Source organism: Aquila chrysaetos, chromosome 10 (assembly GCF_900496995.4).
Source record: "Aquila chrysaetos chrysaetos chromosome 10, bAquChr1.4, whole genome shotgun sequence".
NCBI lineage: Eukaryota > Metazoa > Chordata > Aves > Accipitriformes > Accipitridae > Aquila > Aquila chrysaetos.
Genome location: NC_044013.1, coordinates 23896708 through 23911754, shown reverse-complemented (window position 1 = coordinate 23911754; position 15047 = coordinate 23896708). Strand labels below are relative to the sequence as shown.

General features: G+C 60.2%; 2 protein-coding genes across 2 annotated transcripts; one reads left to right on the top strand and one right to left on the bottom strand.

Annotated features, from left to right (window-relative positions):
* The first annotated feature begins 9403 nt into the window (after positions 1-9403).
* LOC115347750 (basic proline-rich protein-like) lies at positions 9404-12441 on the top strand. The gene is made up of 2 exons (XM_030029436.1): positions 9404-10298; positions 10943-12441. Exons 1-2 carry the CDS (start codon positions 9404-9406, stop codon positions 12439-12441), a joined length of 2394 nt encoding a protein of 797 aa, XP_029885296.1.
* On the bottom strand, positions 12439-14779 carry FOXL2 (forkhead box L2). Its single transcript, XM_030028257.1, has one exon. It carries the CDS (start codon positions 14555-14557, stop codon positions 13640-13642), a length of 918 nt encoding a protein of 305 aa, XP_029884117.1. The 5' UTR covers positions 14558-14779; the 3' UTR covers positions 12439-13639.
* Positions 14780-15047: the final 268 nt, after the last annotated feature.

The following is a 15047-nucleotide window of genomic DNA, read 5'->3' as shown; positions in this document are numbered from 1 at the left end:
CACATGGCAGTGTGGGGAAAACTGTGATTCTGGGGAATAATGCGAGATCCCCAGAAAGACTGCAATTTCTATGTAATTTTATTTCTATAATTACATGCATGTATATATAACCATCAAAGAAAGACCCTCCCACATACTTTCAATACGTAAGTAGTAGCCTTTAGGTCTGCTCCAGGTTTTGTTCTCCTAAAGTGAAAGCTGCCAGACTACAAAATAAAATGTCATTATTTTTCTTGCTGCTCTCCTTCTCTTTCCTGTCTCATAGCCTTCCTTCATTTTTTTCTCTCTCCTTTTTTTTTCACTTCTTTCTTTCCCCCCCTTCTATTCCTGGCTCTCCCTAACCCCCCTTATATTAGCATTTCATTTCTCCACACATTCTTGCTCCTTTCCTGCTGCTTCTGCTCTTCTCTCTCATTCCCAGTCACTCATTTCTTTCATATTGAATTAACTCTACCCCTGGTCTATGCATCCTGACAATCTATCTGTTTTTAATTGTTGCACTAAACTTTGCTAGACATTTCAGAGAGCCATGTACATTTAAACTGAGGACCTTTTCAAAGTCTTCATAATTCAACTTGATTCCATGTATTTGATACAAGAGCCATCTGTTTTTGTGGATCACGTATTGTTTCGCACATGTGAATACTTACAGAACAGACGTGTATTTGGGTATCAATTGCTTCTGCTTTCTGAGCTGTCAATTAATTTTGTGCTATGTAGTAGCACTGATACTTTGAAACATGCAGAGATTTTCTCCATACTTCCAAAAATACTCTGTAGATGTAATGAATGAGGGCTCACAATGCTGAGCGGGCTTTGCTTGGCATCCTTTCACAGGTGAAAAACAAGCACTTACAGGCAACTCCCCGTCCAGGGCTAACAGGGTGGTAGAGTTTGAGCAGCATCAAGACCACATTCCTTCTCCATCACCATCAGCCTCGTTAATGGCTCTTCACAGATGCTGCCAGTATTTCTAAGGCTTATTGATTCATCCCAAAAAACTCCCTAGAAATGATCAATTAATCTATTGCATCCTCAGAGCAGATCTAGTAGCCTTTACTCAGAAAAAACTTTCCTGCATCACACCCTGGTGCTAAGTCTATAAAGAAGGGGAGAGAAGAGGGGGATTCTGGCAAAGGCATGCAAGAAGCAACATTTTCTTTTTGGCAGTTAAAGCATTAAACCAAACGTTCAAATCCTACCTTAGGTGTGGGTGTCCCTGGCACATCTTTGTATCAAATGTGTGCATCTCCAGGGAAAAGTGGACAGAGACTAGCACTGATCTAAATGGAGGGGAAAAGTTCTCACACTGATTCAATTAGAGTAGTATATGTTGTAATATAGCTTCAAGGGATAACCGAAACTTTTGGAGAGTGCTTCTTTTTTTTTTTTTCCTTTCCCTTTTTTTTTTCCTTTGGCTGCTGCCACATGGAGTTCATTTCACATTTCAACTATAATGTAAGTGATACAGAAAAACAGTTTTCACGTTGTGTCAGATCCACTGGTGCCGAATCCATGGGCACCCTCCTTCAAGTAGTCTGAGAATACAGCTGTGCATAGAGCTTTATCTTTTCTACCTGCTCCTGCCCCACCTGGCTTTCAAGTGGATAAGCTTTATTTCCAGCTGCTAGCCAGAAAATACTAAGTCACCACCAGAAAACAATCCATCTCACTCAGTTCTCTGGGAAAAAGTACAAAAGTTAAATTATGACAGTTGTTCTGTACTACAGTGATGTGAAGCACAGGATAAAGAAAAAAGTACTATTAACCGAATATGTCAATAGAAGTAGAAATCCACACCTAATATGATGGGGCCACACTGACTGTGTTACTACTGTGTTAATTTCCCCCAGTGAAGCATCAGTCCCGGCAAGTTCTCCATGAGCAAGGTGCCCTGCCATCTGAGGTAGCCAATACTCTGAAAACATCACAGAAATATTTTGACTGGGGGCTCTCGGGAGCTGGGGCTGCGTTGTATACTGTGGTATTGCAGCAATGCCCCAATCTTGCTTGAACAGTAAACAAATATAACAATAGCTATAAAGATAAACCGCAAAAAAGAAATTCCCACTCCTGAAATTCCCAATGCGAGGCGAGCACCTTCCTCTCAGAAACAGCCAGCACCCTGTCTTCCCACTGCGCTGGCTCAAGCTGTGGGTGCACAATGAGTCTACAGTTCAGCTCTGCTCTACTCTTTGTCACTCAAAAGGTGAAAGATCTAAAGAAAAAACAGCCCTGGAAAATTAGGCATATACGTTTTTTCACTGTGGAGAGCTCCTCTGGGTCAGTCCTTCCCATTGCAAAATGACATCCTACCACCAGTGCTTTGATGTTGACATCGCAACACTGAAAGGGAAGGTGGCTTCAGTCGCATCAAGCCTGGGCAGCAGAGGACTCGGGGGGTTCAGCTGCAGTCTACGTTTCTGTGTCAGCGATGGAAGCAACGATACCACAGGTCATCCTCCAGGATGACCGCTGAGGCACAAGGATCGGAGTCAACTTTGTGATCCTCCTCGGCTAGTTCAGACAAGGGGAACGCGGGGAATCCCTGGCAGTCACGCTGCCAGTGCACGAATCCGCCTGCCCAGCCCCAGCACAGAACTGAAACAGGGAAGGTCCGCTGCCAGGCCTCAGTGAGGGAACTCACCTCAGCGCAGATAAAACCAGGACTTCCTTCTTACTTCAGTATAAATTATTTCACTGAGCCTTGTGTTTCTCTAGAATCCACTGCACTTGATTCTCTTTATCAAATTCTGTTTCTCCTAATACTTTATAAATATTCAGTTCTTTTTCAAATAAAAGGCAATAACTGATCATATAAAGAATATTAGAATTTGTGTAGGATCTAATAAACTGTGAGCACCTTAAACTCTGCTACACTAGGAACTACAGCACTCGGTGATTTTGTGGCATAAATTACAAACTGCTGCTCTAAGCTAGCAGCTATCCTGTGCCTGTGCATTAACAAATGCGAGTAGGGTATGGAAAGGGATATTTCCTTAACATACATCCTTTTTTTTTCTTTCTCATTTCACATTTTGCAATCACAAATGTGCTCATTTGCTCAAGATCAATGGACCGCACAGTGATTGTTTGGGTCTGAGGAATATAAGATGAAGGCTTATCACCAAAAATTTCAGCACATGTGTACAAAACCATTTTCTATAGCTATAAGGTCTCAGTTGCCAAAGGAGGATTTTTTAATACATGTATATTGTATCCTGCACGTACTTACAAGAAAATTTGGCTATGAAGATTACTTGACACCATTTAACTCTCCTACCAAGCGCTGCTCTCCACACCGCTTGACTAGTATCTGTACAGCGCTACGCTCCCAAACACAAGGACTCAGAATGACTTGTTATGTAAAGGGGATTTTCCTTAAAGGGGAGATCAGTGGTTAAAAATATGGAACAACAGAGCAACGGTAAATGCCTGCTGTCAGGATGGAATGCTACAGCCCCTGCAATATCAGAGAGCAAGAGAGAGCAGCAATAGCGGTAAGAGCAGCAGCAAAGAGAAAAGAAGAATCGGCGAGGGAAATGGAGAGGGCGAAAGGAGAAATGTGCCGCTGCGTATTTCTATCCCGGGAATTCCCCCCATTTCAAGACCGAACGAAGAACGTTCTGCAGGCTGGGAAACACCTCCCGCCCACCATGATTTTTCTGGGTATTTTCTGGCAACGGGACCATCCTGAGAGCATCCGGGCCGCGGCCGGCGGCAGGCAGCAAACCGGTTGCTCTTCGGCAGTCGGAAGCCTGGAGCCCCTTCCGCCCCGGCAGGGCCCTCCGCAGCGCGGGATGCCGGCGAGGCTGCCTCGCTCCCCGCCCGGGGCGGCGGCGGCGCGGAGCGGCGCGGAGCGGAGCGGCGCGGTGCGGGTCCGGCAGGGGGCAGCGGCGGGCCGGGCCGCCGGAGACGCTGCGAGAGCTCGGGGAGGGAGGTAAAGGAGTAAGGGCTTCCCGCATCGGGCCAACTGTAACTACTTAGGATGTATTCCCGCTTTAAACTCCAGAACGTGTAATGTGCAACATCAGAAAGGCACACTGGTGAACTCTCCGCCTCTAATGGGAAACAGTTGAGAGTTCTACCAAATCTGTCACTTTTTAAATGAAAACATGAAAAAGGGCTAAGATAAAACAAAACAACAAAAAAAGAGTTGGAATAATGCACTTTGATTCAGATACTGAAAAATTTTCCTCAAGGAATGGAAAAACTGATGGGAAAAAAAAAAAAAAAAAAAGGCAAACCAAAATCTTATGGTGCTTGTAGCAGCCTGGGCAGACATTCCTCCCTATAATCCCCTTGCTCCCTTCCCGCTCCGGGAAGGGAAAAAAAGAAAAAAAAAAAAAAAAAATCCCTTCTGTGATGGCTCGTAGAGATTTTGGGACCTTAGGATGTTTAAACAAGTGGTTCCCATTTCTATTCCAGGGCAACTGGTGACTGTCCCAGACAACACTTGGCTGCTCTGGGCTGAACTGAACGGTAGTTTATCAAAAAAGGCAAACCAAGAGGCTTCCAAAGCGATCTCACTGATTTGGGGAAAGAGTAGAAAAGGAGAAGGGCTGTTCCGTGGGACTGCACCTACAGCAGCCAGGGCGGGACACTGCTCTACAGGAGATGTGATCAATGATGTGTATTTTAAAAGACCTTCCAAATTACCCTGACAACTTTCAAAATCTCCTGTTTCTTTTTTGAAAACGTTCCTGTGTCTCGGAGGCACGACAGGAACCAAGAAGGCAACCCGCAAGGCCAGGGGACAGAGAAGCCGCCCCTGCCCCTGCCTCTGCCCGCCTCGCCTCCCTGCCGCCAGCCCGGCCTGGCGGCCGCTGCCCCAACGCCCCTCCCGCCGCGTACGGGGGACATCAGAGCGTTGCCGTGGCAATCCGTGAGGACATGAATTAAGGTGCCTCGGAGATCCATCTCCCACTGGTACTAGTGGGGATCCCGGCGGCCCTTCCCAGTCGGTGTGTATCCCTCCTGCCTCGTTTGGGGACGCTTTTGAAGGCAGAAGGGGCTGGCCGCACGCTCCGCGGCAGCGCGCCCACCTCGCAACCTGAAAAACCTTGTTGAAAACGAATCAAGGGAGAACTCCCGCTGCCGAAACCTCAGCCTCCGGAAACCTGCCTCTCCCCGAAACCCTTCCCAGCTTCACCCCGCGCCCGGGGGGGTCTTTTATTAGCCAGGCAGCCAGCGGCGGCGAACGTTTGCCCGGGCGCTGCTGCTGCACCACAGGCGCTTCGCTGTCTGGGCTGCGCGAGCCGTTATCGGCACCGCTCCTTGCTCTCTGTTGAGGCTGAAAACTCTCCCCAGCGAAGGGCTCGGCGGGCGGCAGAGAAGGCTGGCTGCCGGGCAGCCTTTGTACTGCAATAATTAGTTGTACCTGAGCGCGGGGAGCGTTTAGGAGTCATGTACCAGATGCCACAGACGCTGATAAGCACCGAGCGATATCGCCTCCTAAAGAAAGGAGCATCGTCAACAACATGTGCCTGATATTTTTTTTTCTGAACATCTTGTTAAAAGCAACACCTGAAAAAAGATGAGTAGCGAGTGACTTCTTTTTGTTTCTTCCCCCTTTTGATAACTGAGGACGTTACGCCTCGCGTTGTGCTCAGCTTCGCCCTGTCCTTTATTGATTGTTTGGGTTTTCACAGAACAGAACGATAGTAATAAAAAGAATCACAGTTATCGCCGGGAAAAAAAACCGGGGAAACAGGCGCCGTATCTCAAACAAGAGGTCACTAACTCTTCTTTGCGGCGGAGTCGGCAGCGTGCCCCTGAAGCCCGCATCTTTGCACCCACCGCTTGCCCGAAGAAGTGGAAGCTGCCCCGCCAGCCTAGAAATCACGACCCTTTCCCCCTCCCTCGTCCAGAGCCCGTTTACCGCAGCCTCACGGTTTTTTCAGACACCCCCGCCCCAGCCAAGTGCCAGAGTTCTCACCAGGTGTTAGTGAAATACCCTCCCAAGGGCCAGCCCGCGGGTCGGTGCGGTTTGCGCCGCTCCCGTGCCGGCATTCACACCGTGCCGCTCAATTTAATCGAAAATAGCCAGTGTAAACGAGAAATGTGACATTTCGTCGCGTTACTTCGTTATCGCTCCGAATTAGCTACTCATGTGGTGCGTGGGGGGGGAATCCCGTTGGAGAGAGAGAGAAAGAAATTAAACGAAGGTAGGCGACCAATTCAACTGCCAGCAGAACTGTAGCATTTACAGGGACCTGCTGGGAAGTCAGGAGCCTCCGCCGACGTCAGGAGGAGGCTCCTCTCCCGAGCAGGCTGCGGAGCCAGCTGGGTGCCTGCGCCCACCTGCGTCCTCCGGGGAAACCGAGCTCGGGACCCTCGGGACTTCAGGGCAGGGTGTACTCCCTCCCAAAGGCAGAGCAGGGAGAGCCAGTGCTTCACTTTTAAGATCTCACCTGATGAGATTTCTCAAAGTATTTGCTCGCTGTGCAACGTGAGGGAGAGCAAGACTCCCCTGCCCTGCGCAGTGCGTTCGTGCTCTGTGTTCCTCCCCGGGAGACCGGGCAGGTCCCCGCAGCGGTGAGCGGGCGGGCTCCCGCGGGGCGCAGCCCGGCCTCGGTGCCTGCCGCCCGGCTCCGTGTGCTGAGGCGGGAACAAGCACGAGGTTTTGTCGAAAGCCGTACTGTGCTTCAGGCGACATGCAGCTGATTTTGCACGAATTCCCACCAGCTCACCAAATCCTGCAGCTGCTTTGTTTGGCTAATAAAACCCCATGTGGTTTCTAAACTTATAGCAAGAAAAAGGAAAAAGATGTCCATCCAAGTAAACTATAAGTGAAAACTCATTGATTACCTCCGCCTTCCTGTCTCTGATTTGATTAATCATTTGCCATCACGCTTTCCGAGTCACTTCTGTGTTGGTTTCCCCCTGCCTGAATCCTGCAAGACTTTTCCAGAAGGGCGGCTGGGATGTTGAGACCAACATACTGTAAACAACCACAAGAAGCAGAGCTAATGTTTTCAATACAGCTCAAGGACTAAAATAAACTCATTGGATTAGGGCAGCCTGAGCGATTGTTTTGGTGAGCGCTTCCCAGGCCCGCTGCTGAGCACATCCCCGAGGGCTACCTGGGGCGGGCGGCGGTGCCGCGGCGGCCCCGGGCGGCAGAGCGGGCGGGCGGGCGCCGAGCCCCGCCGGGAGGAGCAACCCCCCCCCCGCCCGCCCGCCACCGCCGCCTCCCCTGCGCGGGGCCACATCCCTGCTGCGGGGCAGATGTTACACCGCCGCAGAGCAGAGCCGTGCCAAGCCGCGGAGATGCCCCGCAGACCCCGGGACGGGCTTCTGGGGGGGGGGTTGCGCGTAGGTGGATGGAGAAGGCGAGGGGAACGGCAGCCCCGGGAGCCCCCCCGCCTGAAGCCCGGCTCCATCCCCCGCTCCCGGCCGCCGAGGCGGTCCCAGGGCTGCAGGCACCGCTTGCGGGGCTCAGGGCTGCGCCCAGGGCTCTGCAGCGCGTCTCGGGGCTCTCCAGTCTGGTTATCCCGGCCCCGTCCGCTACAGCGTCGGGCTTTTTAGTCCTCGCAGTAATTTTTTTTTTTCACCGTCATCTATTGCCTAAAGCTCCACGCCGGCTGCCCGCGCCCGGCTCCCTGCGTTTGAGGCTGGCCGGCCTCTCCTGCGAGCGGGCAGGACCGGACCCCGGAGGGCGGGCCGAGCCCCAGCGGGGGGGGCGAAGGAGGGGTCCCCGGTCCCTGCCCGCTGCCCGCCCCGTCGAGCCGCCCGCCGGCAGCGCAGGGCCCGCGGCTCGGCCCGTTACGCGGCGGGCGGGCTAGGACGGGCCCCAGGCGCGGGGGAGGCGGCGAGCAGGGGCCACGGGGGCTCGCAGCGCTCCCGACCGCCGGGGCACGGCGGCCGGGCAGCCGGGGAGAGCGGCCGGGAGCCGCGTCCGCCACACACGCAGAGCGGAGATTTTTTAAGTAACAAATGTACTTTTTTATTTTTGAAACAAAAATATCGTTTTCGGCTTAACAATAGCCGGATCTCGCTGAATGAAGCCTTTGCATATTTTCCTGTTTTAATTGGTTGTATAATAAACAGTCCTGACCCCGCACTCTCTTTTCAATGAGTTCAGGGTGAAACGCGGACCATGGGACTGGAAATGACTTTTTCACCACTTAAAACACGGACAAGAATACCAGGAATCAGGCGGTATTAAACAGCCGCACCGGCCGGGGCGGGAGGGGGGCGCAAGGTGAGAGCTGTGTCTGTGTCCCCTCCCGGAGCACGGCTTTGCGCTGCCCGCAGCCACCGGCACCGTCGTCCACCGGCACCGTCGTCCACCCGCCCCGGGCACGACGAAAGGAGCCGGGGCGCGACCGCTCCCCTGGGGTCCCTCAGACGCAGCGGCCGCAGGCAGAGGGCACCCGTGCCGTGCCGTGCCGTCGGGGAGCGCTCCCGGCGCCGAGGGCTCTGCCGCCCTCCGAGCCCGGCCAGGGCTCCAGGGCTGCGCGAAGGACCGGAGAGGAAGAAAAACCTACGGCCGCAAAACAGGCCCCCGGGCCCGGCACTGCCCCGGGGACTGGAGCAGCCGGGGGGCGATGGGATCCCGCTCAGCCCCGGGGAGCGAACCCTTCCCTTCCCCCGAGTAGCACGGGCAGCGCGCTCCCGCTCCGGCAGTGGCCGAGGCGGACTGCTTCCACGCCCGCTCCGTGCAGGGAGAAAACAGCCCTCTCTCTTCTGCTTTCATCTCTCGCCAGCGTTGCATAAACCCGGGGCCGCTCCGGCAGGGCAGCGGCGGCAACTCAGCCGGGCCAGCGGCCCCGAGCCCGCCCGCTCCGGCTGCGGGCCCCGGAGCAGCCCCGCGGCGGGCGGCGGCCCCGAGGCCGGCGGGAGGCTCCATGCCGCGGTGCTGGCCCGGGGAGCGCGTCCCACTCCGCGGAGCGTTCCTCCCGCCGTCATTTATATAACGGGGAAAGGCCTTACACAACGCGCAAACCCAGCTCTTGCCAAGAGACCGCCGCTCGGCCGCTTGCTTTCGTAAGGGCCCGACGGGGCTGGGTGGCGGCGCGGCCCGGGGGCAGGTGGGAGCGGCGGGCGGAGCTGGGGCGGCGGCCCGGGGCGAGGGCACGCCAAGCCGCCGTGGGCACCCCCTGGCCCGCGCCGTTCGTGCCCACGGGGCTGCCCGCACGTCGGGTCGCTACAGACCCCCTTCTCCCGCCCAGCCGCTGCCGGCCCAAGTGCCACCGTCCCAGGATGCGGGCCCGATCCGGCGCTGCAGCAAGGCTGCCCAGTGGCCTGGGCTTGGCGGGGCGGGGGGGCGAGTCTCTCACGGGACGCTCAGTCCCTGCGTGCCGACGCCTGGGTGTTCGTTAGCGCACAGCGAGGTCCCCGGCGGCTCCCCGCGGGCCGGTGCCCGCTGCCCAGGAGAGCACCAGCGAGCAGGGATGTGATGGCCGCACCCCTCCCCAGGCCGGCGGGACCTGAACGGGAGGCCCGGCCGCTCCCGACAGCGGCACAGGCCGCGCTGCTGCCGGCAGGACGGGCCCTACCCCACGCCGCCTTGCCCCACGCCGGCCGGGCTCCCGCTTCGATTTCCCGTCCCCTCCGCGGAGGGCCGAGGGCAGAGCGAGGAGGCGCTGCCGGGGGCACGGCCGGGCTGGAGGCAGCCCGGGGCCCCGCCAGCCCCTTCCCGCCGGGCCCGGGCGGGGGAGCGGTCCGCACCGGGGCTGCCGGGGCGGTCCTGAGGGCAGGGTGGAGGGAGGGGGTTGCAGCCGTGCCCAGGACACGGTGGCTGTTTAATAAACCAGGCGCGTTTACGTTCGGTGCAGCCTCTGTTTATAAAAATACAGAAAACGATCGTGAAAACATCCTACAGGCGAGACGGCAGCACCGGCTGACTTGGGGACGTGCTGCTGCCGGGGAGCGGCGCGGGGGGCTGGGGGCGAAGGCGAGCAGAGCCCCGGCCGGGCACCAGGAGCCCAGCAGACGGACAGGCCCCCGGCCTGGCACGGGGGGGCCTCTCCCGGCCCTGCCCGCCCGCATGTCCCCCCTGGCAGGCCCAGCCGCAGCAGAGAGCCCCCGGTGGGCGAAGGCTGGCCGGGGACTCCGAGGGCACCTTTGCCTGCTTCCCGCACTCCCGCACCGCGTGCTCCTAGGGAGGGGGACCCTCGTCCAGCGATTGCCCGTGACCAAAGGGCGGTCAAACGCGCTGCTCCCTGCCTCTCCGTATTGCCACAGCCGGGTGCTGGTCATGCACGGCGAGCCCCGGCGAGCCCCCTGCGGCACCGCCGCCTGGAGACCCCGCGGGAATCGGAGCAGCCCCGGGGGCCGCACAGCCCTGCCCGGTCCCGGGCTTGCCGCCGCCTCCCCCCGCACATAGGCACAGCCAGGTATCGCTTCACCCGAAGCCGGCGAGGCCCCAGCCGCTCCCGGGCCTTTGCCAAGGGCGCTGCAGCCCGGCCGAGCGATGGCACGGCCAGGGAAGGGGCCCGGGGGGACGCCGGCGGGGCTGTGCGTGGCCCGGGGCGGCGCTCCCCCCCCCCCCCCCCCACTTCGCCCCGTGCCCACCGCCGGCGGCGGGAGGGTTTTCCCTTGCGAGCTCGCCACGGCCCCGATGTACCACTGAGGAAACAAGCGGGAGTAGCAGTACCTATGGAATAAGCAGCAAGCAGGAAGGCCCTGATCCCTCCGGTGCAAGGCGGCAATCCACAGGTGGCCACCGGGCTGTCGGGGCCGGTCGCCGCTCTCGCCCTGCACTCCTTGGGGCGTGCGAGCTGTGCCCCCTCTCCCCTCCGCCACCAGCTCCCACCTGAGGGCCCCGGGCAGGTCAGAGACCCCGAGCGAGCGCCCCGCTCCCGGCAGCGGCCGGCAGAGCCACGGGTCCCAGACGCGTGAGCCGAGGCCGTGTCCCACGTTGCGGTGGCAGCCCCGGCGCTGCCCACCGCCCTGCTCCGGCCTTTCGCCTCCCGTTACATTGGTGTTCGTGTAGGGGCTGGGCTCGCTCCTTCCCTCCCGGTCCCCGGGGCAGCAGCTCGGCCCCGCAGCCCCCTGTGCACGGCACGGAGCGGCCTGAGCACCGGCGCCGCACAGCGACCCCCGTTTGCCGCAGCCCCGCGCCTCTGCCCGCCCTGGAGAGGAGTCCCTCGGCCGCCCCACCGCTCCCAGCGCCCTCCCGTTCGGGCCAGGGCCTGGGGACCGGGGGCAGAGCAGGGCCTCCAGCCCGTAGCGAGGCCGGCCTGGCCCGGCGGGTGGCCCCGCAGCCCTCCTCCCGTGGCCGTGGCCGCCGAGCAGCGCCGTGGCAGAGAGGCGACCGGTCCCCGCGTCCCCCCACTGATTTCTGCGACCGAGTTGGAGGCTGCCGCTTCCTTCCGTGCAGGGAGCCTGCAGAAGGCCCCGGCGGAGAGGCAGAGCGGCAGGGACCCGGGCAAAGGCCTGTCTGCACCCAGCGCCTGCGGGTCACGTCTCCCGTGGGCCCCGGCGCAGGCCCCCCCGGCAGCGGGAGGGGAGCGCTCGCCCCCGGCACCGGGTTTCGCCCCTGGCACCCCCTCTCCGGCGGAGCGAGCTGCCCGCGCAACCCGGAACGAGAGGAACACCCGCATCCCCGCTCCCGCCCGCCGAACAGCAGGCCTGGCCCAGGCTGGCGTCCAAGGGGACCCGCTGCGCCCCGGGCCGGCACCGGGCGGGGGTCGCCCCGCCCGCCCCGCCGCCCCGTCCCTTCCCGAGCCCCCAGGCGCCCGCGCAGGGGCCGCTGCCCGCGACCGCGGGCAGGCTTCGAAGCGAGGCCCAGGCCTCGGGAGCGCCGCTGCCGGGGCCACCGGCCCGGCGAGGAAAGCGAGATCCGCCCGCGGCTCCCCGCGCCGGCACCGGCCGGGGCCCAGATGGGGCTCGGGCTCTGCCGCAGCGCGGCCGGGCCGGGCCTGGGGCGACGCGGGGCTGCTCCGCGGTCGCCCAGCGCCGCCGCCCCAAGCGTGCGGGGAAGAAACGAAAGCGGAGCCGGGGTCTGTGGCGGGGACAGCCTGCAGCACTGTCCAGAGGGCTCTGCCTCCCGGCGCCCCGGGAGGGCCGGACACACGGGCGAGGTGCTGCCGGCTGCCCGCGCCCCGGAGCGGAGCGGAGGCGCCCCCAGCCCCGCCCGCGCCGCTCGCCCGCGGAGCCAACGAAACGGTTCCCGCACCTCCTCGGCGGCCGCCGAGAGGGCACCGGGCCGCCGGTCGGCTCGGCCCGGCCGGCGTGCCGCCCGCCACGGCGCTGAACGGAGCCGATAGACCGCCCGAGCACAGCCCGCGTATTGCCCGCAGCGGAGCAGGCGTGCGCGGCAGCGGACAGCGCTGCGAGCCCGCTGCCGGGACCCGGGGCCCGGAGCGGTGCCCGTCGCCGGGAGCCGGCCGGGCGGCGCGGAGCGGCCCCGGCACACGGCGCCCGCCCGCTTCTACGCTGCCGCTTCCCGATCCCGAGCACGGAGGAGCGGAGCGAAACAAAACGAGATGAAGAGAAGGAAAGGCATTTTATTGGAGACTTTACAATGCTAAAAAGTACAATGAAAGTGCTAGTTCACTCTAGGAAAGTTGGTCCCAAAATGGTACTATGCCACAGCATCTATCAGCTTACATAAACACTTACAAAATCGCTATGAACTGGCCCCTGTATGATAAACGCTATTTTTTTCCCACATTAATCTATGTAAAATTGAAGGATCAAAACGTTTTAAGAAAAAGGGCAAGCATTCAAAAGCAGAACCTACCGGAAAATCCATTTTGGGCCAGGTTTGGGGTCAAAAAACCCTAAGATAGTTTAAACTTTCATTATTAATAATAATATGCACACGGAAAAATATTCCAATTTACAGGAAACCGTCTTTTTTTATAACATCAAAATATTTTTTTAGACCTGTATAAAATTACTTTTAAGACCTCAGAGGACATCGTCTCGTTTAAAAAATATATTTACCGCTGCCGAAACGTTTCACGAGTGACCCTGGCGGATTTTGTTTGTTGGTTTTTAATAACCAGCAATATCGCACATCTGCTGTTACAGCAGTCCCCACGTAAGTACTATTTTGACGAAAAGCCACAGCTCGGAAGAAGCGCAGTGCTTTGCAGACCGAGGAAGAAGAAAGGGGAGATGAAGAGGAGGAGGAGGAGGACGAGCACCGCGGGCATACGGCAGTGTCTAGGCCCCGCCAGCCCCGCACCGCCACGCGTGGAAATGCCGCCGCTATTTACAAGCTCTGCTTTACTCTCCCCAAGGCTGAGCCCGAAAAGATTACGGCCGAATTATAAAGAAGCAGAACTTTGAGGGCTAAACAGCCTATTTTTAACTACTTGCTCCCGCCGCCCCCAAACCCCTCACAAACGAACACACACACACACACACACACGAGCAGAGAAGCGAACGGTAAATCCGAGCTCGCCCAGAGGCAGCCGGCCCGGCCGCCGCTCCGCCCGGCGCAGCCCCGCCGGGGGAGCTCCCACCCACCCACCGCCCGCTCCTCATCGGAGGACGGCTCCTACACTTCCACTACCCGCGGAGCAGGGCTGCTCTTTCCCACCGCGACAGTTTGGGCACAGAGAGAAGGCGAAGGAGGAGGAGGACAGACACGAGAGCGCAGGAGAACGCGGCGGGATCGGAGAGGAGCAGCGGGGCCGGGACGAGGGCATTTCTGTGGCGGCGGCCGGCCGGAACCTCCCTAGATATCTATGCGGGAGTGCAGGGCGCTGTGTTTGCTCTCGTGCTCCCAGTAGGAACAGTGCATCATGGACAGCTCGGCGGGCTGGCGGGCGCAGGCAAACTGGAGGCCGGCTCCGTTCGCCGCCGGGGCCGCGGACGGCGCGGGGCTGGCCGGGCTGAGCTGCTGGGGGTGGTGGGCGTGCGGGTGGTGGTGGTGGCCCATACCGTTGTAGGAGTTCACCATGCTGGGCAGCGCCATGCTCTGCACCCGCGAGTAGGGGCTATAGGATGCCGGGCCCGAGAGTCCTTTCACATTGACGGGGCTGACGTTCCCGCCAGACATCTGGCAGGAGGCGTAGGGCATGGGCGCGGGGGGCTGCGCCAGCGGCCACGAGTTGTTCATGAAGGTGGACTGCAAGTACTTGGGCGGGGAGAGGTAGCCGTAGCTGTCGGGGCCGAATAGGGTCTTGCCTGGCTGGAAATGGGTCGGGGGCGGCCGGAAGGGCCGCTTCATCCTTCGCCTCCTGCGGTAGTTGCCCTTCTCGAACATGTCCTCGCAGGCAGGGTCCAGGGTCCAGTAGTTGCCCTTGCGCTCGCCGCCGCCCTCCCGGGGCACCTTGATGAAGCACTCGTTGAGGCTGAGGTTGTGGCGGATGCTGTTCTGCCAGCCCTTCTTGTTCTTCTCGTAGAAAGGGAACTTGCTGATGATGTACTGGTAGATCCCGGACAGCGTGAGCCTCTTCTCCGCGCTCTCTCGGATGGCCATGGCGATCAGGGCCACGTAGGAGTAGGGGGGCTTCTGCGAGGGGTCCGGCTTCTCGGGGCCCTTGTCGGCGCCCAACTCCTCCTTGCCCCGCTCCGGCTCCTTGCTGCCGCCGGTGTCATGAGCCAGCAGCACCGCCGTGTCCTCCTCGCCGTCCGGGTAGCTGCTCATCATGGTGCCCCGCGTCCGACGCCCGGGGCGCGGTGCGGAGCGCTGCCCGCTGCGCGGTGCGCGAAGCCCGGTGCCAGCGGCCGTCCCGCCGCGCGCTGGCCGAGACCGGGGCCGGGCTCGAAGCCGGGACCGGGACGGCGATCCGGAGGCGCCTCTCGCGGCGCCGCTGGTCCGTGCAGCGCGGCGGCGGCGGCGGCGGCGGCGTGCCTGCCCCGGCGGGCTCCGCTCCCCTCTGCCGCGGCGGCCGGGCCCTTTTCTGATTTGTATGGGCCCGGCCGAGTTCCGCTTTCGTCAGGAGCCCGCTCCCCTATCGCCGCCGAGCCGCTGGGCACGGCCGAGTTCACCCCGCAGTCACGGCGCCGCGCTCAGCCCCGCGCACACGCGGCCCGACGTGGCCCCGCGGAGCGGCGCGGAACCGCCCCGGCTTCGGCCGCGCCGCCGGGGGCGGGGGCACGGGGGGCGGCGTCCGGGGCCCGCTGAGCGAGCCTCCGCC

Excerpts from the sequence above, each read along its gene's own strand:
- LOC115347750 (XM_030029436.1), top strand. The coding sequence starts at position 9,404 with ATGGCCGCACCCCTCCCCAGGCCGGCGGGACCTGAACGGGAGGCCCGG. Across the intron at positions 10,299-10,942 it reads GGGCCGCACAGCCCTGCCCG|GGGCTGGGCTCGCTCCTTCC; the intron begins GTCCCGGGCTTG and ends GTGTTCGTGTAG.
- FOXL2 (XM_030028257.1), bottom strand. The coding sequence starts at position 14,557 with ATGATGAGCAGCTACCCGGACGGCGAGGAGGACACGGCGGTGCTGCTG.